At 42.2% G+C, this 24,060-nt stretch overlaps 1 protein-coding gene across 1 annotated transcript in view; it reads left to right on the forward strand.

The window, feature by feature from the left end:
* Window positions 1-24,060, forward strand: part of LOC143984007 (uncharacterized) — a 114,939-nt gene that overhangs the window by 14,811 nt on the left and 76,068 nt on the right. The window contains exons 3-5 of the mRNA XM_077484253.1: window positions 5,537-6,617; window positions 19,728-19,777; window positions 19,865-19,910. Of these exons, the coding sequence (XP_077340379.1) occupies window positions 5,537-6,617; window positions 19,728-19,777; window positions 19,865-19,910 (1,177 nt within the window). The remainder of the gene's footprint in view (window positions 1-5,536; window positions 6,618-19,727; window positions 19,778-19,864; window positions 19,911-24,060) is intronic.

The raw sequence follows: 24,060 nt of genomic DNA on the forward strand, positions 1-24,060 counted from the left end.
GCAGAAAAGTGTCCAAGTGTCCAAGTATTGGCCCAGTCTTGATGAGACCGAATCAATACTGTTTACAATGGGTCTGGCTGGTGGATTTTTGGGGTCCTTATGTATTTTAGGCAAAGCCCATAAAATTACCACAACATAGGCACATCAATGAGGGTATTGAAATGTTAGAAAAACGGAAAGATATTATTATCCGCCCAGCTGACAAAGGAGGGGGTGTGGTTATTCTTACGAAAGAATTTTATCATTGTCAGATTGTGGAGATGCTATCTGACAACAAAACATACGCAAAACTAGAGTCAGATCCAACACGAATATATCAGGATCAGTTGGAAAAATTGGTGAAATCTAAGGCAGGAATGAATGTGCTCACGAATAAGGAGGAAAAATATCTTCTTCCTTTGAGCAATAGGATAACTACACTGTATACTTTGCCTAAAATATATAAGGACCCCAAAAATCCACCAGCCACACCCATTGTAAACAGTATTGATTCGGTCTCATCAAGACTGGGCCAATACTTGGACACTTTTCTGCAAAAAAGCATGACTAACACGAGATCATACTTAAAGGACACAAAAAGTTTTTTAAACTCTCTACAGAAAGTAGATCTAAAAGAGAAAGGGGAGGTTTTAATGGTAACATCAGATGTGGCATCACTATATTCGATCATACAGCATGACGATGCCCTTTTAGCACTAAACTGGGCACTTAGCAAAAGAGATGATCTTCCCCACAACCAAAAAGTTTTTTTAAGAGATGCACTAGACTTTTGCCTGGGCCATAATTATTTCTGGTATGATGGGACATTTTATTTGCAGAAAAGAGGTGTGGCAATGGGTGCAAAATTTGCACCCAGCATAGCCAATTTGTTTATGGCGGAACGGGAGGATAAAGTGATTTTTAATGACCCTCCCTCTGAATTAATTTTTTATAAAAGATTTATTGATGATGTGTTTTTAATTTGGGAGGGAAATGAAGAACAATTAAATCTTTTTATTAATAAATTAAACAACAATGACCGGAATATTCGTCTATCTTCTGAGTGGAGCGGGAAAGAGATAAATTTTCTACATGTGACAGTGTATAGAAAAAATGACAGATTGGAAACGAAGGTATTTTTTAAAAATACTGATCGAAATAGTTATTTACCCATCTCTAGTGGCCACCACCCCCAGTGGCTACGCAATATTCCAAAAGGACAAATGACTCGTGTACGGAGAAATTGTTCAGAGTTTGACAATTATATCGAGCAAGCCAATATTTTAGCAAATAGATTTTCCGCGAAAGGATATGACCATCAGGGATTGCAGAAAACAATCAGAGATGTGGGGAATACATCTAGATCATTATGTCTAAAAGACAAAAGAGAGGAAGAATTAAGCGTAGATCAAGAATTGACTGTTAAAACTAAATGTGATAAAGAATGGGGATTTATTTCTAACTTTCACTCACAATATAAAGATGTAGAAAACATCTTTAAACGCCATTGGCATGTTCTGATGCTAGATAAAAAATTACATTCTGTATTACCCACCCGACCTCAGTTCATTTACAGAAAAGCTCTAAATTTCGGTGATAAAATTGTAAAAAAGGTCATAAATCCTCCTAAACCCCCTCCCACTTTTTGGGAGAAAAATGTTTTTTTTGCTTGCCGCAGATGTAAGGCATGCCGTGAAGTAGCAAGCCCAATCAGATCTTTAGAGAATTTTTGTTCACCATCAAACAGCTCTAGCTTCCCAATTAAACAATTTATTACATGCAATAGCACACACGTGGTGTATGCTTTAAAGGGGTTGTAAAGGTAATTTTTCTATTTTCTACATAGGTTCCTTTAAGCTAGTGCATTGTTGGTTCACTTACCTTTTCCTTTGAATTCCCTTCTAAATGTTTTTTTTTCTTTGTCTGAATATCTCACTTCCTGTTTCTCCTCAGTAAACTTCTCACCATCATCCGAGCTGGTGGTTAGTCCGCCAGAACAGCTTACTGAACAGCTTACTGAGGAGGAACAGGAAGTGAGAAATTCAGATAAAGAAAACAAAGAAAAAAAAAACATTTAGAAAGGAAATCGAAGGAAAAGATAAGTGAACCAACAATGCACTACCTTAAAGGAACCTATGTAGAAAATAAAAAATTTACCTTTACAACCCCTTTAACTTGTCCCTGTGGTCTTATGTATATCGGCAGAACAAAAAGGAAATTGCGAGTAAGAATAGCCGAACATATACATAACATAAAAATTGCATATAAAGACCACAATGTGTCACTACATTTCAAGCTTAAACACAATAGAGATGCCACGGGTTTGCGTTTTTGGAGAATAGAACAATTAAAACCACACTGGAGAGGCATGAATTTAGTTCGGGAGTTGTCAAAACGTGAAACCTATTGGATATATTCAGCTGATGTCCTTAGCCCTAAGGGCTTGAATATAGAACTTGACATCAATTGTTTTATAAGTGATACTTAGGGTTATTCATCTAGTTTGCCATTTACTTGAATTTATAGATAATTGCTTCATATGTGTGTCACTCTGGGCGATTGGACCGAGTTTATTTTAAATTTGTGGTTAAAGGCTGGTTGGTTCTTTTTAATTTCTTTTACATTTTTTTAAATATTTTTAAATTAGTCCTCTAAATCATTTTTAACTATTTTAAATCATTTTTTCTATAGAAATATCCTTTAGAGATGTTTCATTCCAAATAATAATAACTCTATTTTTTTGAATCTCCATATGCGATATTTGATCTGTTTAGCGTTTTTTTATTGATGTATGTATTTTTATATATATATGATTTTTTATGTATATGATTTTCCATATATGTAATTTTTAGGTGTTTGTATGGAAACATAGTCCCGCCTAATATGTTGATAGTCTCATGCGACAAAATATTTTTCCTAATTTTTTTAATCTACATGGGTAGAGAAAAAAACACATTGGATATTTTAAACTTCACACTTTATATTTGTACTTTATATATTTTTTAATTTTAAATAATCCTGTAAGGTCTTTTCATTGTGTTTAAGTACGATCGCATCGGCCGATTGCGGTTTAAGCAGGATAGCTTTAGCCAATTACGTGGGATTACGTTGTGGCCCACAGCCAAGTGTGATCGGTACGTGGCTATGTTGGATCGTTTTCTCACACAAAACTGATATTTAAAACGAAAAATTTGGGAATTTGAATTTGTACAATATGAATGATCGTATCGGCCGATCAGATCTAACGTGTGTGTTCATAGGCATATACGATCGTTTTTAATTTTCTTTTGAATTAATATTTTCTAAATTGGTTCATAGCCATGTGATTCTGGGTATTAATGATTGTTAAATATTGTGCATACTGTTCACAAATATTTGTACGAACATCTCTGCATTTGGGGGGATCTGCACGGGTCACAGTTGCTCTAGATATGGGTTATTTCGTGGGCAAAATTAGTGATTGGTGCAGCTCCCCGCACAGCATGAGGTGATGGGGATTGATTGGTCCGTAATGTAGATAAAAGGACACTTCCGGTATTACAAGTCACGCCCTCAGATGAAGTCGGATATGACGAAACGCGTCAGGGCGTAACTATACCGGAAGTGACGAGTGCGCCTCAATCCCTGCGTTTCAGCGAGTGGAGGAAAGGCAGGATACAGCGAAAACGTTCGTTCCTCCTCATACGCAACTGAACCAGTGGGATAAGGCATAGTACTTTTTCAATGCTTAAACATCTTGTTTATTTGGTACGCATGTATATGTTGGGTTTTTTTGTCTAATAAATAGTGTTAAACAATATCACACTATGTTTGGGCATCTCTGCTTTTTTATATGAGAAAACTGGACTCCAACAAGAGACATCTAGTGGCCATAAGAAGCATTGTTGATTGGCAGTTTAAAGGCTTTGTTTGATCTTGGTGTTCGGTGAGTGCATCCCCAAAGGGGATTGTGTGTGCCTCACAAGTGGTGAACTTTTATGGTGGAAGCTGCAGTTTAATCACAACACACAACGGATACAATAAGCACCTTCTTTTCTGAACACTGATCAAAATTTTAATGAACTCACTTCTTTTAAAAGAACATTTTTTAAGAGTGTGCATGCGCTGCTATATATGAAAAAAGTGGACTTCTTTTAAAAGTTGCAATTTTTGTATATTCTTTATATTTTTGTGTTTTAAAAAAAAGCGGCAGCTGGAGAGTGAATATTCTACGTCAGTAGAGTACCACTTTTAAATCATTATTTTATTTTATATTGTTTTCTTATTTTTGCATAGTGGTTTTCAAAAGCGCAGAGTGGTGTACTATTTGGGCAGGCGTTTACAATAATTTTATAGTACACTCTCTTATAGTAAAAATAGACCGTTGCCTCCGTCCCTATCAGTTGTATCAAAGAGGGAATTGGAAGGAAAAACATAAGAACAATATGACCGGGATTCTTCCAGAGCCTGGACCAGCTCTGTGAGGATAGCTTACAGTGGGCAATAACCAACTATAAGCTGACTCTAGGTCCCGGAGGCACAAAAGTAAGTGCACTCCTGTAACCCAGGAGAGACGTATGGCCAAAAAAAGCTTTGGCACAGTGGATGCCACCCTTGCCTTCTATTTTGTACAATTGCAATAAAATAATGGAATGGGACAATGCATCTCTTCAGTACAGTGGGGGATCTTTTGCTCAGGGTTTATCTCCTTTTATCTTTTGCACAATTTAGTTATAAGTAGGTATTTTATAATGAGTTCCAGTGATGCTCTGATTGTCCCTATAGAAAACTGTTTATGCAGCTTTCACATAACAGACATTTATGAGTTTACAATATACTATAAAAATAGAAAAACCTAATAAAACTGCAGGCAAATCACAAAAATTAGTCATAAATATGTCAAGTCAAAGTCAAAGTTTTTTTGGCCGGTGTCCAATCAAATACTGTCCCCCATTACATAGTGTCCGCCTTGTACTGCACTTGCGCAGTATGGGGGACAAGGAGAAGCCAAACATCTCCGAAGATAAACGGCGCTTGCGCCGTGAGTCCAGGTTCAAGCCCCACCATCCAAGTGGACATAGAGTTAGAATATAAAAGAGGTTAGCGAAGCGAGGCCGTGCCCAAAGCGTGGAGAGTGAAGCGAGCCCGCAACGGGCCCTGTTACTATGAGTAACCCTATGTCCAATTAGATGGTGGGGCTTCAACCTGGACTCAGTGCGCAGGCACCGTTATTCTTTGGAGTTCGCTTTCTCCTTGTCCCCCGTACTGCGCAAGCGCTGTGCCTTCGCAGTACGGCCTGGACACTATTCGATGGGAGGATACTTTGTGTCAGAACAGCGGCTTTCCTTTTCTGGGGAAATTACATTCAATGCTTTTTATGGGCCCGTAGAAGGATTTAAAACCTCTTTTTTCCCAGCAAGGTTCTGTTTCTGTGAGTTACAAGTCATGTAGTAGCTGATGTAAATACTACTGAAGCTCCCTGTCAAATAAAAAATAAAAAACACAACATGCAATTAACCTGGTAAGATGTGTTGTGTATGGAAACTTGGGTTATAAATTACAATGGTATTTTCTACAGGATCAACATACTGGTACAAAGGCAAGATCTGATAGATGGAATCTAAAGATTACTGCATTACAGTCTTCAGTGTCAATACATACTCCAGAAGACCAGTGTGCCAGCTCCACTCCTGCACATGATGCCACAAGCGTTTCCCAACTTCCTAGACATTCTCCTAGTGTAACAAGTTCTCCATCTGGACAACTTATTAATGTTAATAACAAAGTAAAAAGTACAGACAGTCTCCAAGGTACTACATTAGATCCAGTAAATGTTGTTAATGGCATCAAAAGGTTAGCTTCCACTGGTGAAATGATAAAATCTGCAGATTCTACTGATGGTGTAAGCAATGCAAGAGCACAACCTAAGGACATATGTAATGATATGTTTGTGTCCTTAAGTGCAGTCTATCATAATCCTACAGAACATTTAGTTGACCAACCTTTGAGCCCCAGCAGTACAAATGAGGCATTAGATCAACAGCAGCCTATGACGTCTCCAAATAATAATATATCAAGTGAGCAGCATAACAAAGATACCAAAAATAAGAATCTAATGCTGGCAGGTTTAGGAAAGACACTGAAGAAACATGCATCTCAAATTTTTTCTAAGCATGCCCCAAGCAAGACTTTGGGCTCTGCTAATACTGACATATTGTCAAATAAGGAGGCTGTGAACTCTCCAAGTCTTAGCAAGACATCAAATGAGCAACCTTTGAACCTTCAATTTACCAGCAAGTCAACAGAGGACAAGTGTAAGCAATCCCCACCCATTAGAAAGACATTAAGTAAACAGCCTACAGGGACAGCCAATACCACAAAAGCTTTGGTGCACGCCATAAACTCTCATGATTCGAATGTTCCTGTAGACCAGATGGCAACAGTCCTCAAGAGACAAAGTCAATCTGTAGTTCATATCTCAGCCACTACCACTGGAACTGATTTGTTAAATGGGCAGCCTTCATGCTCTTCCCTTGTTGATAGTAAATGCACAGAAATTGCAGCCGGCTCTGCTACTGGAAAGGAGGCCTTTGTTGAAAAGGAATTACTTAGGAAAAAAGCTCCTGCTTCCAGGGAAGAAGCAAAACAACTCAAGAAAGGTAGGTTGTGTGTTCTATCTTGTTTATTAGTCTACAAGTTAACGTTTAGGTCTGCATAAAATATTTTTAAAAAACATTATTAGTACATATTTGCAATGCATGCACATTCCCTGATGATTTGTATATATAAAAACACAAGTATTGAAAAATACCCATTGATTTGACAGACATCCAAAGTGCCGCACTGAAATAGCAACAGTGTTATCAGCCCTGCTCAGTTCTCTTGTACTCAAACACCTTCCCCACTCCTCATTGCCATAACATAAGGTGGAAATGTTCTGTAGTCAACAGAGGAAAACTCAGGCTAATAACACTACTTTTAGTAGAAGTGGAATATCAATGCAGCAGAGGCGGAGTGAACATGGGAGATAGAAGCTTACAGGGTTTCTGGCACATCAACAGATTTTGTTTTTGTACTTGTAGTGTTTTTAAAGAGATATGTATTGCAGAGATTTACTATGTTCTTTTTTCTATCTACTTGCTGCCTGCTAACAGTAGTACATGTCCTGCAAGCAGACGGCACAGCCATGTACTGCGATATACCTGTATGTGATGATGAACTTCCTAATTTTTGTGCGTGCGACCCCTTGCTGACCTGTGCTGTGATTGGACATAGCACAAGTTTGTCAGTAGGTTGCAACCAATGGTTTGTGCTGTATGCCTGCTGATTGGCTGTGGCAAACCACAACACAGAGTTCTGTGATTACAAAGACACAGAACACCAAACAGCAATCTGGCTGTTTCTTCTCCCTGAAATCAACTCTGAGTTCAGGGAGGAAATACAGCCAGATCCTGTGAGTAAAAGCAGCACATATACACTTGTTAAGCATACAGTTAACCTCTTGATTGCCCTTCTAACCACCCCTGTTACCCATTAGTGTCATTAGTTTCATAGTACAGTGTATAGTATTATCAATTATCACTGTATTGGTGTCACTAGCAACATCAAAACCATGAAAATAGACCTAGACAGAAGTACAGTTAAATCACACTTATTTAATAATAAAAGTAAAAGAACAAATGTAGTCAAAACATAGCCAAAGTTCAGTAACCGAAACGGATAGTCAGCCAAGCCAGAAGTCAGGGATCAGTGTAGTGGAACAGCAAGCAGGATCTGGAGGCAGAAAGGATGTCAGCAAAGCCAGTCCTGAAACTGGAAATGAAAAATATATATACTCATCAGACATCATGGACCTGACAACCAAGTAGGTCCAATAGTATTAGTTTCCGAATGACTGTGATGTTCAAATGATGCCAGTGTATCAACACACTGGGGCTGATTTACGAAAATGTTGGTGCATTTGCGCATGCAGGAACAATTATTGCGACAGGACGCATGCTTAAACAAATAGAAAACAGCTGTCAACAGATTTGCGGAATCGTTGCGAGTACGGGGGCAGACACATATTTAAATATAGAACAGACATCGGGCACATGCTCATTATAATGCTAATCATGTTAAAGAGAATATTGTTTCCATTTTTATTCCATTCATTCGCATTTTTTTTTAAACAACTCAATTATCATTCTAGAGATCTTCCTCCTATTAACAACTGTGCGGATCTTCCCTGGACTTGTAATTGTGCATTTTATGGTGATAGTCTATAATCATTGATGGAGTCGAAACGTCCATAAAATATCTTCTCAATACATGTTTGTGTATTGTGCATTCTGGACAATTCATTTCCCCATACACTGTGCAATCTGATTGGATGATGTTTAAATCCAATCATCTATCAGAGCAATTCATTTCCCCATACACTGTGCAATCTGATTGAATAACATTTAAATCGAATCATCTTTTTGAGCAATTCTTTCCCCATACACTGTGTAATCTGATTGAATAACGTTTAAATCTAATAATCTTTCTGAGCAATTCTTTCCCCATACACTATGCAATCTGATTGGATGATGTTTAAAGCCACTCATTTGTCTGAGTAATTCTTTCACCACACACTGTGCAATCTGATTGGATGACGTTTTAATCGAATCATCTTTTTTAACAATTATTTTCCCATACACTGTGCTGCGTGTGATTGGATAAGGTTTAAATCTAGTCAGCAATCTGACCAGGTTCCACACCATATGGTCAGTGTTACTTTGGTACAGTTTAGCTCAGTAAATATTAATTTTGTCATTACGACAATGTTCAGAAATCTGATTAACCAATGTTCCAGCCCACAATAAATAATTAAGATGTGACCATGGCTCACTGATCAGTACAATTAAATTGTATTTATTAATTAAAGCAGAATTGAGAACACAGGGAACGCACATGTTTAGAAAGTATGAGGACTCCAATATCCATCGTAGACTCTTGATGAAGAGAGAAATTACTATGCACCCCCACCAGTTTCATAGAGGACATGGATGGTGAGGTTGTTGTGCTCCTTCCACACCACCTCTGGCATTCCAGGGTGTTTATGCATATCCTTGATCCTTGTCTTTGTATCCACTTTCCACAAATGCATCCAAGTGGAGGACCACAAGCAGTGCTACGTCTGTTAAATGGACAGAAAAGATTAAGTTGAAGTAGGGCTCCACCCAAAAGGTGAAGCTCCACTTGTTTGCCTGCCCCCCCCCCCCCCCCCCCCCCCCCGATGCCATATCTGCCACCTTTCGGGAAATGCAGGGGGAGTGGGTACCTTGATTTGATTGATTAATGTTCCCACTTGCGAGAATCTCAGTCGGATGTTCCGCTCTTCCACTTCCACTCTCCCTAGCACATACAACATCCTCTTCCAGCCCCACAAATCACTGTGAGTATCCTCCTTTGATAACATGTCCCCCTGCCCTCCTTGTTCAAAGAGATGCTGGCTGCTATCAAGGAGACAATCATGGTGTCTGGGATCAGTGGACACCGTGGCTGTGTTTTTATGACACCGTGGCTGCGTTTTGATGACACCGTGGCTGCGTTTTGATGACACAGTGGCTGCGTTTTGATGGGATTTTTTCAGAATTTTTCAGTTTGTTTGCGCCCCCCCAAAAAATTTTGAGAACCAGCCGCCATTGGTACCACTGTGCCGGTTCTCATTCTTACTGACCATAAGAATCTCACATTCTTGTCTGAGGTTAAGCGCCTCTCTCCCAGAAGGGCGTGATGGGCTCTTTTCTTGTTGAGATTTAAATACATTGTCTCATTCTTACCCGGTACTAAGAATGTAAGGGCTGACGTCTTGTCACAACAATTTCCTTCCACTTCCAAGCTGGAGTCGGTTCCGGTTCCTGTGATTCCTCCTGATCGAAACCTGGCTACAGTTCGCACCAGTCTTACTTCTCCTTTGGGTGACAAAGATCTTGTTGCTTAGGTCCATGCTCCTCCTTGTGACCGCTGCTTTGTCCCAGAGAGTCTCTGTACTGCCGTGCTCCAGACTTACAATTCTCCCAAGGCAGCTGGTGGCCTAGTCTATGGGCTGATGGAGCTGCCTGTTCCGTGTGTGCCCAGAGTAAGACTCCACGACACCTTCCAGTGGGTCTCCACTACAACCCATACGCAATGGAGAGAGGTCCTGGACCCACCTGTCTATGGATTTCATTGTGGAGTTGTCCAACTCCCAAGGCAACACTGTTTTGTTTTTGTTTTTTCCAAAGATTTTATTGAAATAGGTAGGGTAACATACAAGTATTCATACAGATCAGTTTGAAAATCCAAACAGAAAACAACAAGTTATACAAAGTATCAGGTACAATACATCGTCACATATCTGTAGCAGACCAGTAAAATGCGATTACCTCTGTATGACTCAAAGAGGGTTGCTTAGGTTGGGAGGGATCAATTATAATAGTAATTATTGAAATATTTAGGTTTTCCGGCCTCCGGTAAAGGAGACAGGGTTGTAAAGAAATGAACAGCTGGTCATTGTGGAACGAAAAACATCCAGTAAAACTTCAGCGTAGCCGAAAATTTAATAAGGGAGTCAGGGAGAGGAGTCAAGCGTGTTGTAGCAAGATCTCCAATCAGTACAATATTCGAATGAGATACTTCTCTAGTAGCTCTGTCGAGTTCTTGACTCGCAGTTGTCTAATATAACATTAATACCGGGTGCTGAAAGTAGAGATAAAGCAAAATCTGTTTCCTATTAAGACCTTCAAACTTTTATGTTGTGATCGGGAAGATGAGGGGGGGACAGGAGGAATGAAGAGTAGGATAGGGTGGGTAGGGGAACCAGAGGGGGACCATACTTGCAAGATGTAAGTTGTTATCAGTGTGAAGGTTCAGGGGACGTTCAGATGTATCCTGAGAGGATGTCTTTACATTCGGAAGTGGATTCAAAGTGTTTCCAGCAGGCCCATTTATGGTTAAATTTCTGAGGTCTGTCTTTGGCAACGTGTATCAGTTCCTCCATTTCAGCTATCTGTTGGACTCGCAGAATCCAGTCCTTAGGGGACGGACTGGTTTCGGATTTCCAAAATCGCGGCACACATTGCTTCGCTGCATTGATAAGATGAATAGTGAGTGATTTACGGTAAGATGTGGTGTGTACAGTAGTGTGATGCAAAAGAAACTGGGCTGGTGAGAAGGGCAGGTCGTAGGTAGTGATTTTTTGTATAAAGGCGTGGATAGTTCTCCAGTAAGATTGAATATTAGGGCATTCCCACCAAATGTGTAATAGGGTGCCTTTAGACAGGAGGCATCTCCAGCAAGTGTCCGGGTTGCTAGGGTTCCACTTGTGTAAGAGCACTGGTGTCCTATACCATCGTGATTGTAATTTATAACCATTCTCTTGGGTGGAAACGTTAAGGGAACCCTTATGTATATGAAGAAAGATATGCTCCCAGTCCTCAGGCGACAACACTATTCCTAATTCTTTCTCCCAGATTGCACAAGCTTTGGAGGTGTTAGCTTTGGTATTTTGAAATAATAATGAGTATGTTTGTGATATTAGATGTGATTGGGGTGTCGTGGCTGTACAGAGAGTTTCAAAAGGTGTTAGCGATCTAGGGCAGACGTGGGGTGTAGCAGTGGCTCTTAGGTAATGTGACACTTGTTGAAAGGTCCAAGCGGGTATAGGTGGTTTTTGATGGATAGTGGCTAATTGGGTGGTCGTCAGTAGATGATTGTTAGAATAAAAATGTTGCAGTAGAATCTGGTCATGAGACCAATTTCGCTGAAGAAAGTTTTTATGCATCCCAGGGGGAAAATCTGGATTCAGCTTAAGTGATGTGAGAGGACCTGGTATAGAGGAGATTGAGCTGTTCGCGCATAAATTGCGAAAACATTGTAATGTTGGAGCAATAAGCGGGTGTGAATCAATGTTTTTCCTGTAACTTGGGTACCTCAACCATGGGAGTGATTTTAGGGGGATATTGGTAAAGTCCTTTTCCAGCTGTACCCAGTCTTTTGTTTGTTCATGAATATTCCAGTCCACAATTCTGGTCAAGTGTGTGGCCGCATAATAATTTTGTAAATCAGGTAATCCAATTCCCCCCAGATGTTTAGGCAGAGTAAGCTGTAAATAATTAATTCTAGGTCTATGCATTCCCCATAAAAATTTGGTGCAAATTGATTTATATTCTTTGAAGAAAGCTGGAGGGAGGCGTATTGGAATTGTCTGTAATACGTAAAGCAGGCGTGGAAGGACGTTCATCTTTATAACAGCAGCTCTGCCGAACCATGAGAAAGGAATTGTGTTCCATTTTTTTAAATCTGCCTTAATTTTTTTGAGAATGTCGGGATAATTAATGGCATAAAGGTCCTCTAGATTCCTTGGGATTTTGATGCCCAAGTAAGTTATATCCCTGTCATTCCAGTGGAAAGGGAAATTAAGTTTACATTGAGTCACCGTTTCTGGGGTAAGGGAAATATTGAGTGCATATGATTTCTCAAAATTAATTTTAAAGTCGGAGAGCAAGGCGAACTTGCGAAATTCCGAAAGAAGAACTGGCAGGGTGGTATGTGGATTCGAAAGAAACAGTAGAATATCATCCGCATATGCGGCTATTTTGCTCATCTTGCTGCCCGTGGTAATGCCTGATATGTCCGGGTTTTGTCGTATACAGTTCAGCAGGGGTTCAAGTGTCAATATAAATAGGACAGGGGACAGGGGACAACCCTGTCTTGTCCCATTTCCGATGGAGAAGGCATCTGACAGGGCATGATTCACTCTGATTTTTGCCGAAGGGTTCCGATAGAGGGATTGGATAAAATTAAGCAATTGTGGTCCAAGACCAATGTGACGTAAAACCGCGTACATATAGTCCCATGCTACCCTGTCAAATGCCTTCTCCGCGTCCAGGGACAAGAAAAAGCTCTTTTGTTTAGTTGTTGTGATTAGGTGGTGTATGTTGATAGCTTTTAAAGTATTATCTCGGGCTTCCCTTCCTGGCACAAAGCCAACTTGGTCTGTTGTTACAAGGGAGGGAAGCACTATTTGAAGTCTGTTAGCCAGGATTTTAGAGAATAGTTTAACGTCCACGTTGAGTAAAGATATTGGTCTATAATTAGCTGTCTGTGTGGGATCTCTATCACTTTTGGGAATTACTACTATGTGGGCCTCTAACATTTCAGGTAGAATGTGGTTATGTGAATCTAGGGAATTAAATGCTTTTATAAAAGGACCTTTTAAGATGTCCGAGAAGGTCTTATAATATACGGTCGATAACCCGTCAGGGCCTGGACTCTTGCCAACCTTAGTTTGTTTAAGAGCGCTCTCCCATTCCAGGCTGCTAATGGGAACGTCTAGGGCATTGATGAGATCTACATTGGATAAGCGTGGGCAATGTTGTATCAAAAATTGTTGCATCAGTCGCGACCTGGACGGTTGTGTCGTGGCTGAGTTGGTAGCTCCGTGTAAGTTATATAATTGTGAATAAAAATTTTCAAACTCTTTAGCAATCTCCGTGTTACCAGTGATCTTGGAACCTGATGGAGAATGTAGACAATGGACATTAAATTTCGAGTTGTGATTTTGTAAGGCTCTGGCCAGTAGACGGCCGCTCTTGTTGCCAAATTCGTAGAATTGTTTCTTAGACATAAGAAACTTTATCTTTACTCTTTTATTCAATTCAGTTTGGATGGAGGAACGGACCGATTGTAATTCTACAAGAGTTTGGGCGGCTTGGGTTTGTTTATGCACGTTTTCTAAGTTTTTGAGTTTAGCGAAAAGATCCGAAAGATAAGCTTTTTTTTCTTTCGCCATCTTAGCAGAAATGGAGATCAATTTGCCGCTCACCACACACTTATGGGCAGCCCATTGCGTCATAGGCGATACGTCCAGAGTGTCATTATGTTTGAAATAGTCAGTTAAGCATTGTTGTAATTCGGTGACATGAACAGAATCTGTGAGGATGTGCGGATTCAGCGTCCAAAGATGGGATCTTTCTTGAATCACAGGGAGTGTCAGTGTAATTGATATTGGGTGGTGGTCGGATAAGGTCATGGATTCAATCTTTGCTGTGGAGAGAAGGGGGAGGTCTGATTGTGTAAGAAATATGTAGTCGAGTCGGGAATATCGGTTATGAAGGGCCGAGTACAACGTAAAATCTCTGTCAGTGGGATGTAGCGTGCGCCAAGTGTCATGTTACATGAGTGACTGTAGAGAAAGTTTAATTTGGCGGAGAGCTCTGTAGGGCAGGTATGAGGTGCCCGTAGAAGTGTCAACTAGAGGTTCTAGAGGTACATTGAAGTCTCCGCCAAGTATAACGATACCAGCCTGGAATGTCGTAAGTTGAGAGATGATGTCACGGAAAAAGGAAACTTGAGCTGAGTTGGGACTGTAAATGTTAGCTAGTGTTATCGGTTTACCTTGCCACGTGCCTTTTAAGAAAAGAAATCTGCCTTGAGTATCTATTAGTGAATCTGTGATCTGTATGGAAATATTTTTGGACAAAAGTATAGAGACCCCTTTTGTTTTTGAATTGGGTGTTGTCGCATGGTAACTATGTGGGTAATGTCGATTGAACAATTTTGGTGTCGCCTGAGAACTGAAGCGTCTCTTGTAGGAAAACCACGTCCGCTTTCATACTTCGAAGACTGTTTAATATTTGTGTTCTTTTTTCAGGGAGATTCAAGCCTTTAGCGTTTAAGGATATCAATTTCAGAGAGGTGGGTGTCGACATGGTACGTGAGGAGGCCATGACGTGGAAGAAGTAGTGTGATGAAGCAATTATAAAACAGTCTATCCCCAAAAGTTATGTAATATGTTGTCTCGAGGCCTATTGAGAAGTATGGGGGGGCAAGTTACAAGAGGAAAGGGAAAGGGGAGGAAGTGGAGGACAGGGGGAGAGGGGGGAAGGGTAGAAAAATATCCTCCCGTGGGTTATCCAAACAGGGGGGGGAGGGATACCCCTCGGGAGGAAAACTTACACTACTGGGGTCGGCAGCCGCAAGCGGATCTAGCCAACTGAGAAAACCAGTGAGATTCAGGTGAATCCCTTGAGAAACACCTGTGTGTGGGGGTGTTTGGCTGACGAAGAGAAGTTGTGTGTGTGTACAGCATCCAGAATCCCGAGAGATCTATATCGCTGTATATCAGGGTCCGATCTCATTGCATTATTGAGAATATAATAATCAGGGGAGGAGCCAATTAAAACGCTGCAGATGTATTTGCAGGAGGGGACAAGATGTTATGTACGACCCTCTTAACAGGATGTAGGTCTCTAAGATACCAAGGAATGTATAGTTATATATAATTATAATTATAATTATAACCGCCCTCTAGGTGTGAATGACAGCAGGTTTTCCGAAGTTATAGGTGACTTAACTGTTAGGAAGGCCTGATAGATCGTGCCTGCTGAGCAAAAGTTTTGATCTCAGTAGTAACTATCAAAATAAAACCTCAATAATACGGTGTAGACCAATCAACTGATTATATATTAACCTGAGTAATAACACATGTTCATCTGTTGCAGTAGAAATTTAAACGTTTCTACGGTACTTTCCTTCAACAAAACACATAGGAAATGTCTTCCTTGCATAGTAGTCATTGCATTGTAACACTTAAGAAATTATTGCAGAGCAATGCTCGGCTGTGAACTCCCGGCTCTTTCGGCGGAGGGTGACATGTGTAAGCATGACTTGCAGTAAGCAAGAGTGGGAGCCCCCGGTCTGTATTGAGATGTGGCTTAAAGTGCAGTGCTCACATAGTGTGGGTGGGAACATTGTTGAAATATGAATTCCTAAATGGAAGAGAGAGGGTTTGGAGCCGTTCGTTACACAGACAAGCATCACCCGTTATTAATCACAAATCGGGCATCAGTATCATCAAAACATAACCTGCTGTGCTGCGAGTTTTAAGCAATGTGAAGCAGAGTGACGTTGGCCACAGCTCAGGGTCTATTTTATATACCAGTTAACATAGCAAGTACATTCAGTAAACCCATATATTCGATATTTTTCATGGCCATGGTTCTCGTAGAGCAGTGGCAAAACATAGTCATTACTTACAGACAGTCTGCGGTAGATCGATAAACCGGGTGAACTTGGTAAGATTCAACATTCTAAGGGGGTCACTTACAGATGCCAGTGGTGCCACGTAGTGCACCATGCTAACCACTAAGGAGGCAAACCTGGGTGACAACCTTGAGGAAACGGCAGGGGAGGAAAAAGGGAAAGAAAAAAGAAAAAGTGCATAGTAGGGAGTTCAAAAAAAAAATAAATTTTTTTTTTCTTGTCAGCTGAGGAGCAGAAGGGCATAGTCATAAAAGGGTTACTTAGCTTGCAGCGGAAGATGATACTGTAGAAGCTTCGATTGGTTATATTCTACGCCCGTCTCTGCCTCCTATGATCCGGGGACGCCGTGGGGCTCGGGTTCCTTAAGGGACCCGCAGGATGTTGTTGAGAAGATGAATGGTGTTGTCTGCGGCGGCGACTCAGGCTGAAATTCCCTGCTTCAGCAATTCCATCCATTGATTCAGCTCTTCTTAGCGGGGAGAGGCGAAAGTCGCTGTACCAATCCGGTATGTCAACTAGCGGAATATGGAGGGAGTTGCAAAAATGTTCCAGATCTTCTGGGACTTTTAGATTGAAGGAATGACCGTTTACAGATGCAGATAAGCAAAACGGGTATTTCCACCTATAAGGGATCGCTCTCGCTCTCAGAACATCTAAAAGTGGTTTAAGTTCCCTTCTTCTCTGGAGTGTGATGCTGGATAAATCTTGGAAGATTCTGATTTCAGAACCAAGATGCACAAGTCTACCGGCTGTTCTAGCTGTTCTCATTATTTCTTCTTTAAGCACAAAGTCATTAAGACAGTAGATAACATCTCTGGGTGGGTCAGCTTCTCTGCCCCTGGGGCGCAAAGCTCTATGTATACGTTCCATTGAGATTGGTGTGTCAGGGGGGCGGTCAAGCAGGCCATTAAAAATTGCTGTGACTTTTCTCGTAAGATGCGGGGGATCAACTGATTCGGGGAGTCCTCTTACCCTTAAGTTGCGTCTCCTGCCGCGATTATCGAGATCCTCCACGTGTCTGTTCATGTCTCTCAAGTGAATGGCATGTGATTCAGAGATCTGTTGAACTTGACACAGGGCCGCATCATGGCGGGCCTGTTTCTCCTCCACCTCTTCTACTCTGACAGCCATATTGTGGAAGTCCTCTCTAAGCTCTGATATAGCAGCCGACATCGCTGCTTTAATATCAGCAGCTACTGCGCGGAGGTCAGCCAGGCTCAAAGATTGATGAGCATCCGAGGCAGCAGAGGGGTTTTGCGGGCTGCGGCTTCTGGAGCGAGGCGCCGCTCTGTTATGTGACGGAGCCTCGTGCGCTGCGGCCTGTGCGTCCTGCGGCGAGCCTCGGGATCTGGACCGGAATATTTCCGGGATATGTTGCTGGGGCGGGTGATCCACACTCCGTGGCGAACCGGAGCAGATCACCGAGACAAGCGGCGGTGTGCTCCCCATCGCGTGCTGTGTGAGATCGGTCGGGCTAATGAAAGCAGGATCTCTTTCGCCGGGAGCTCCGAGTCAGGCGGCCATCTCTCTTCGGCGCCAAGCCACGCCCCAGGCAACACTGTTATCTTTATGGTGGATGACCGGTTCTCAAAGATGTGTCATTGTATTTCACTTAAGTTGCCTACTTCTGAGGAACTGGCTTCCATCTTTGCTCGGGAGATCTTTCGCTTACATGGGCTACCCAAGGTGATTGTCTAGGACAGGGGCAGTCAGTTTGTTTCCCAGTTCTGGTGAGCCTTTTGTGCACAGTTGGGAATTCAGCTTGCTTTCTCTTCTGCATATCACCCGCCGTCTAATGGGGCCACAGAGCGAGACAATCAGTCCTTGGAGCAATTCCTACGTTGCTATATTTCTGACCATCATAACAACTGGTCAGACCTATTACCATGGGCAGAGTTTGCTCACAACAGTGCCTTCAATTTTGTCTCCCAATTGTCTCCATTTATGGCGAATTATGGTTTCCAACCTTCCACGTTGCCTGACTTGTTTGTTCCATGTTAGAGGAGCATCTCCATGGTCTTTGTTCCACTTTGGGTACAAGCCCAGGAGGCTTTGCATCATGCTAATGATAGGTACAGACTCCACACTGACCGCAGAAGCCTGGCTGTGCCTTCCTACCAGGTTGGGGACAGGGTCTGGCTGTCATCTCGCAACCTTCGACTTTGTGTCCCCTCACTGAAATTTGCACCTCAGTTTATTGGGCCTTTTCGTATCCTTCGCAGGATTAACCCAGTGGCTTATGCATTGGACCTTCCTCCTAGTATTTGCATCTCAAATGTGTTTCATGTCACCTTATTGAAACCGTTGGACTGCAACCGATTTACCACCTCGGTGCCACATCCTCACCCTATACAGGGAACCATGAGGACTATGAGGTACAATCCATTGTTGACTGCCGTAGGTTCGATGGGTGCATACAGTACCTGGTGCATTAGAAGGGGTACGGCGCGGAGGAACGCTTCTGGGTCTCATCCTCGGACGCACATGCCCCTGCCCTCCTCTGCGATTTCCATAAATGTTTTCCCCTCAAGCCCGGTGGTCCTCTGAGGGGGGAGGGGGTACTATCAGGGCTGGCTCAGCCATTCTCTCTCTGAGCTGGCCGCTCAGCTGTCGGCTAATTGCCGGCTCTCATCTCTCTCCACAGTTACCCAGCTGTTCCTGATCCTGCTCGTCTGACCTGCCTACTTAAAGCTGTCCAGCTCACTTCATCTCTGCCTTCGCCTTGGTCACATCACTAGAAACCATCTCCTGCGTTCCTGTTTAAAGACTGACTTTGATGACATCCCTTCTGGCCCCTTATCCTGCTTTCTGTTCCTCTACTTGGATCCCTGACTTCTGGCTTGTCTGATTACCCAATCTGGTTAATGAACTCTGGCTTGGCTGACTACCCGATCCGGTTACTGGACTCTAGCTATGCTTTGACTACGCTTACTCTATTTACCTTTTTATTAATAAACAAGTGTGATTTTACTGTACTTCAGTCTCCGTCTGGTTCATGGTTTCTGACACTAGTAAAGTTATCTATATATTCAGACAAAAATTTTAAAGATTACATTGGTTGCGCTTGCTAATGGTAGGTGTGAAAGATTGCGCAATAGTGCTTCCTATGTAAATATGGTTTGGTGCATATAAGTGCACCATAATTTTTGATAAATGTTTTGAGTCCTGTTTTTTGTGCAATTGCTCCAATTTCTCCACTGCACCACAGGTGCAGGTCTTTAGTAAATCAACCCCACTGTACACATTCCTGACATCTAGGCACCATTCCCACCATGCTCACATAATCCCGTTCCTATAGCCACTAATGTGATCCTTGTCTCTCACCACCAGCCACAGACTCCAGTGTCTCCCCCTTTTTCAAAGCATTGGTGTTTGAATGCACTAAAACTGAATGTCCATGAGCAATGGAAGATTGCAAAATAAGTCACTCATATTCACATGAGCATTCAGGAAAGGCAGGTCTACCAAAAACATTTTTTTTTCTCAACAGCAACATTATAATATGGGTATCCTTGAATTTATACTGGTTGTGTACAGCCTTTGCCTTTTTTTATCTCCTGCTCTTCCATTGCCATATGTTGCTGTTCTCTTTTTTATTGTTTTTTTTTTTTTTGTTATCTTGTTGTCTACCTTTTATTATTCTAAAAAATGCACTGGATGTCAGCCTGTTCCATGGCTCTCCATCAGAGTAATGTATACCATTATTTTTACATATGTAGGGGGTGCGACCTCTGAAAAAACTTCAGAACACCTTATCGTTTCCCAACAAGTAAGACAATGTGCAGTCATACATCTGAAAACAGATCTATATCAACTTATTACTATAGGTGTACTAATCATACTTTCTTTGCAACAGATACAGAAATATTTGAGTAGTGTGGATGGAGATCTTAGAAATTCAGGTATGATTTATTTTTTTGTGTTGAAACTGTGTAGTTTAGGTGGCTTTCTTTAAAAAAAAATGTGTAAAAGAAATTTAGGTATTACCTTTGATATTTAGTCATCTGTTTGTCTTATCCTGCCTAGGAATAAAAATATACCCTGATATCATAACTGCCCTAAGCCAGCTCCAAATGGCATTAGAATCAGGATGTTGGACTTACTGCATCTACAACCAAAGTTGTAGGCCTAGACTGTGACTCTATGTTAAATGTTTCATTATAATGAACTTACGTCTTACCATAAAACTAAACTAAAATATACCACCATACCATACTTTAACATCAACATTATTTGAATTATTTTGCAAAACCAGGGATTCTGCAAGAGATTGCATTTCAATAATGTACAATATTTTAACTAAACCAAGTCATAAACTCCCATATATTAAACAATGGGAACAAGACTTGAATATAGACCGTATATTGGGCAGTACCGGTCCGTTTAATAGAAACTGGGCCAACATTCGGCTCGTGTGTAAACAGCACATCTGACAGAAGTTGGTAGATTGTCTGGGGACATGAAGGGACATGACCAAAAAAGGTCTGCTGATTGCCAATTGGCAATGGCTGAGAACACTGACCGGTCTGTTCTTGGGGAGGTAGAAGTCACGCTGTCAGAACACAATAGCTCAGCAGGGGAGATCGCTGTGCTAACTCTGGGTTGAACAAAAAAAAAAACTGCTAGTTTATACCAGGCTTGGTCTAGATCTATCAAAGTGGCAAGAAATAGCCCATAATTTATCTATGATATCTACAGCCCTTGTGGAATCTAATTATAAAATGCTACTAAGATGTTACACGGTCCCCACCAGAGCAGCTAAAATATGCCCACAAATGTCATCTCAATGTTTTAGAAACTGTGGCCAAGTGGGTACCATGCTACACATAGGGTGGCGATGCCCTAAAATATGCAAAAAGATCCAGAAAGTCGACAAAACAAACAGAAATCTCACCGCTCCAAGACAAAACCACTGACAGGCTGCTAGCTCTCCAAATGGATGGGGGTTCCAGGTGCAGGCTGATTGCATAAGCCAAATGTGTAGAAACAGAACGAAACTCTGGATAGCCGCACTCCGGATTGTGTAAAAATGAGATGCCTTTATTTCTTCAAAATGCAAGTGGAAAACTCCATTGAACAAAACGTCACAGCAAAAAGGGAACAAAAAAGGATTTTTGAATAAAATAGCTAACGCGTTTCATGCTACAAACAGCGCTTAAGCTTCAAATGAATTACTGTACTGTTTCAGAAAACTGACAATAGACTTTGTGTACGTGCTCAGCACCATATCCAGAGGTTGTCTTTGGGAAATAGATGTATGAGCGCTGCCAGTATTGCTGCAGAGGTTGAAGGGGGGAGGGTCAGCCTGTCAATGCTCAGACCATGCACACTGCATCAAATTGGTCTGCATGGCTGTCATCCCAGAAGGAAGCCTCTTCAAAAGATGATGCACAAAAAAGCCTGCAAACAGTTTGCTGAAGACAAGCAGACTCATGGATTTGTGAAACCATGTCCTGTGGTCTGAGGAGACCAAGATAAACGTATTTGGTTCAGATGGTGTCAACATGTGTGGCAGCAACCAGGTGAGAAGAACAAAGATAAGTGTGTCTTGCTTACAGTCAAGCATGGTGGCAGGAGTGTCATGGTCTGGGGCTTCATGAGTGCTGCCAGCACTGGGGAGCTACAGTTCATTGAGGGAACTCTGAATGCCAACATGTACTGTGACATACTGAAGCAGAGCATGATCCCCTCCCTTCAGAGACTGGGCCGCAGTACAGTATTCGAACATGATAACAACTCCAAACACACCTGCAAAACGACTACTGCCTCGCTAAAGAAGGTTGGATTGGCTAAGCATGTCTCCAGATCTAATCCCTATTGAGCATCTGTGGGGCATCCTCAAATGGATGGTGTAGGAGCGCAAGTTCTCTAACATCCACCAGCTCTATGATGTCATAATGGAGGAGTGGAAGAGGACTCCAGTGGCAACCTGTGAAGCTCTGGTGAACTCCGTGCCCAAGAGCGTTAAGGCAGTGCTGGAAAATAATGGTGATCAAACAAAACATTGACACATTGGGTCCAATTTGGACATTTTCACTTAGGGGTGTACTCACTTTTGTTACCAGAAATTTAGACATTAATAGCTGCGTGTTGAGTTATTTTGAGGCGACAGCAAATGTACACTGTTATACAAGCTGTACACTCTTCTGCTACTTTGTAGCGAAGTGTAATTTCTTCAGTGTTTTCACATGAAAAGATATAATAAAATATTTACAAAAATGTGAGGGGTGTACTGACTTTTGTGAGATACTGTATATAATCCTAACTGCTAGAATTGTGATGGCAAACTTGTGTCTACTGACCATGTCAAACACAAATTAAACTGAATTATGATTAATGATAAACTTACCGTATATACTCGAGTATAGGCCGACCCGAGTATAAGCCGAGGCCCCCAATTTACCCCCAAAAAACTGGGAAACCTATTGACTCGTGTATAAGCCGAGGGTGAGATATGCCTGTCCATCCCTGTGTGTGTGTCCATCCATCCATCCATCCCTGTGTGTGTGTCCATCCATCCATCCATCCCTGTGTGTGTGTGTGTCCATCCATCCATCCATCCCTGTGTGTGTGTGTCTCCATCCATCCATCCATCCATCCCTGTGTGTGTGTGTCTCCATCCATCCATCCATCCCTGTGTGTGTGTGTGTGTCCATCCATCCATCCATCCCTGTGTGTGTGTCCGTCCATCCATCCATCCATCCATCCCTGTGTGTGTGTCCATCCATGTGTGTGTGTATGTGTGTGTGTGTGTGTGTGTGTGTGTGTGTGTGTGTGTGTGTGTGTGTGTGTGAGGCCTTGTGTGTCCAGCCTACCTGTGTCCCCAGCCTCCGTCCGGTCCCGAGCCTCCGTCCGGTCCCGTCCCGTCCCGAGCCGAGCCTCCGTCCGGTCCGGTCCCGTCCCGTCCCGAGACTCCGTCCGGTCCCGTCCCGTCCCGAGCCGAGCCGAGCCTCCGTCCGGTCCCGTCCCAGGATCACCGCTCTTCGTCGGCGCCCATTTTCCTGTTCAAATGCCGCGCCTCCCTGTCTGTGATAGGCGGAACACAATTTCCCAGCAGTCTGTGTTCCGCCTATCACGGCCATCCTTTCATCCTCGTCCGTAGTACGAGGATGAGCGGATGTCCGTGATAGGCGGAACACAGGCTGCTGGGAAATTCAGTGTTCCGCCTATCACAGGCGAAGGCGGAGCCGGAGGCGCGGCTTTTGAATTAGAATAGAATGGCCGCTGTCTGTCTGCTCGACACGCTGATCGAGCAGGCAGACAGCGATGACTCGAGTATAAGCCGAGGGGGGCACTTTCAGCCTCAAAAAAGAGGCTGAAAATCTCGGCTTATACTCGAGTATATACGGTACATGTACTCAATAACACCCAAATCAAGTTTGTGAAAAAGTGGGACCCATGGACATGATATCTTTCTATTGACTTGTGATACCCCAGAGATACCAATCCTCCCCCCCATCATTTATACTTTCTTTTTTTTCTTTTCTCCTAATTATTTCCTATCTTTTCCTCTATTTTTCTCACAATTATCAAAATAAGTTATTTGTTGCTTACTCATCTTCTCATTTGTAATGTGGAATAAGATGGGGCCAGGGCCGTCTTTAAGGCAGGGCAAAAGGGGCAGCTGCCCTGGGCCCTGTCATTGTTGTGGGGCCCAAAGTAGCTGCTTCATACTTGCCAACTATCCCAGTTTAAATTTCCTTGTCCCTTGAAGTTTTAGCCCTGTTGTTGCGTACAGATGACTCACCTGCAGACCCTGTGTTTACATGTAAATAACTGGCATTCATATGCAAATAGCAGCGGCATTACTAAGCAAATAGCTGTGGCCAGCTGCATTGATATGTAAATAAAGCTGGCATTCATATGTATATCATGCTTCCCTGCAGTGAGAAGATGATATGCTGTAACCTCTAGCAATCAGTGAGCATTATTACTGTACAGTAATCTAAAGCAAAAAAAATTAACAGGCAGAAATCATTTGCTGTAATCTCTAGAAACTAATCAGTGAGCCATAATGTGTGCTGTAACTTCTAGAAACCAGTCAGTAAGCAG

Source organism: Lithobates pipiens, unplaced genomic scaffold (assembly GCF_037356315.1).
Source record: "Lithobates pipiens isolate NorthernLeopardFrog02 unplaced genomic scaffold, aLitPip1_a1.2 Scaffold_16, whole genome shotgun sequence".
In the NCBI taxonomy this organism is placed as follows: domain Eukaryota; kingdom Metazoa; phylum Chordata; class Amphibia; order Anura; family Ranidae; genus Lithobates; species Lithobates pipiens.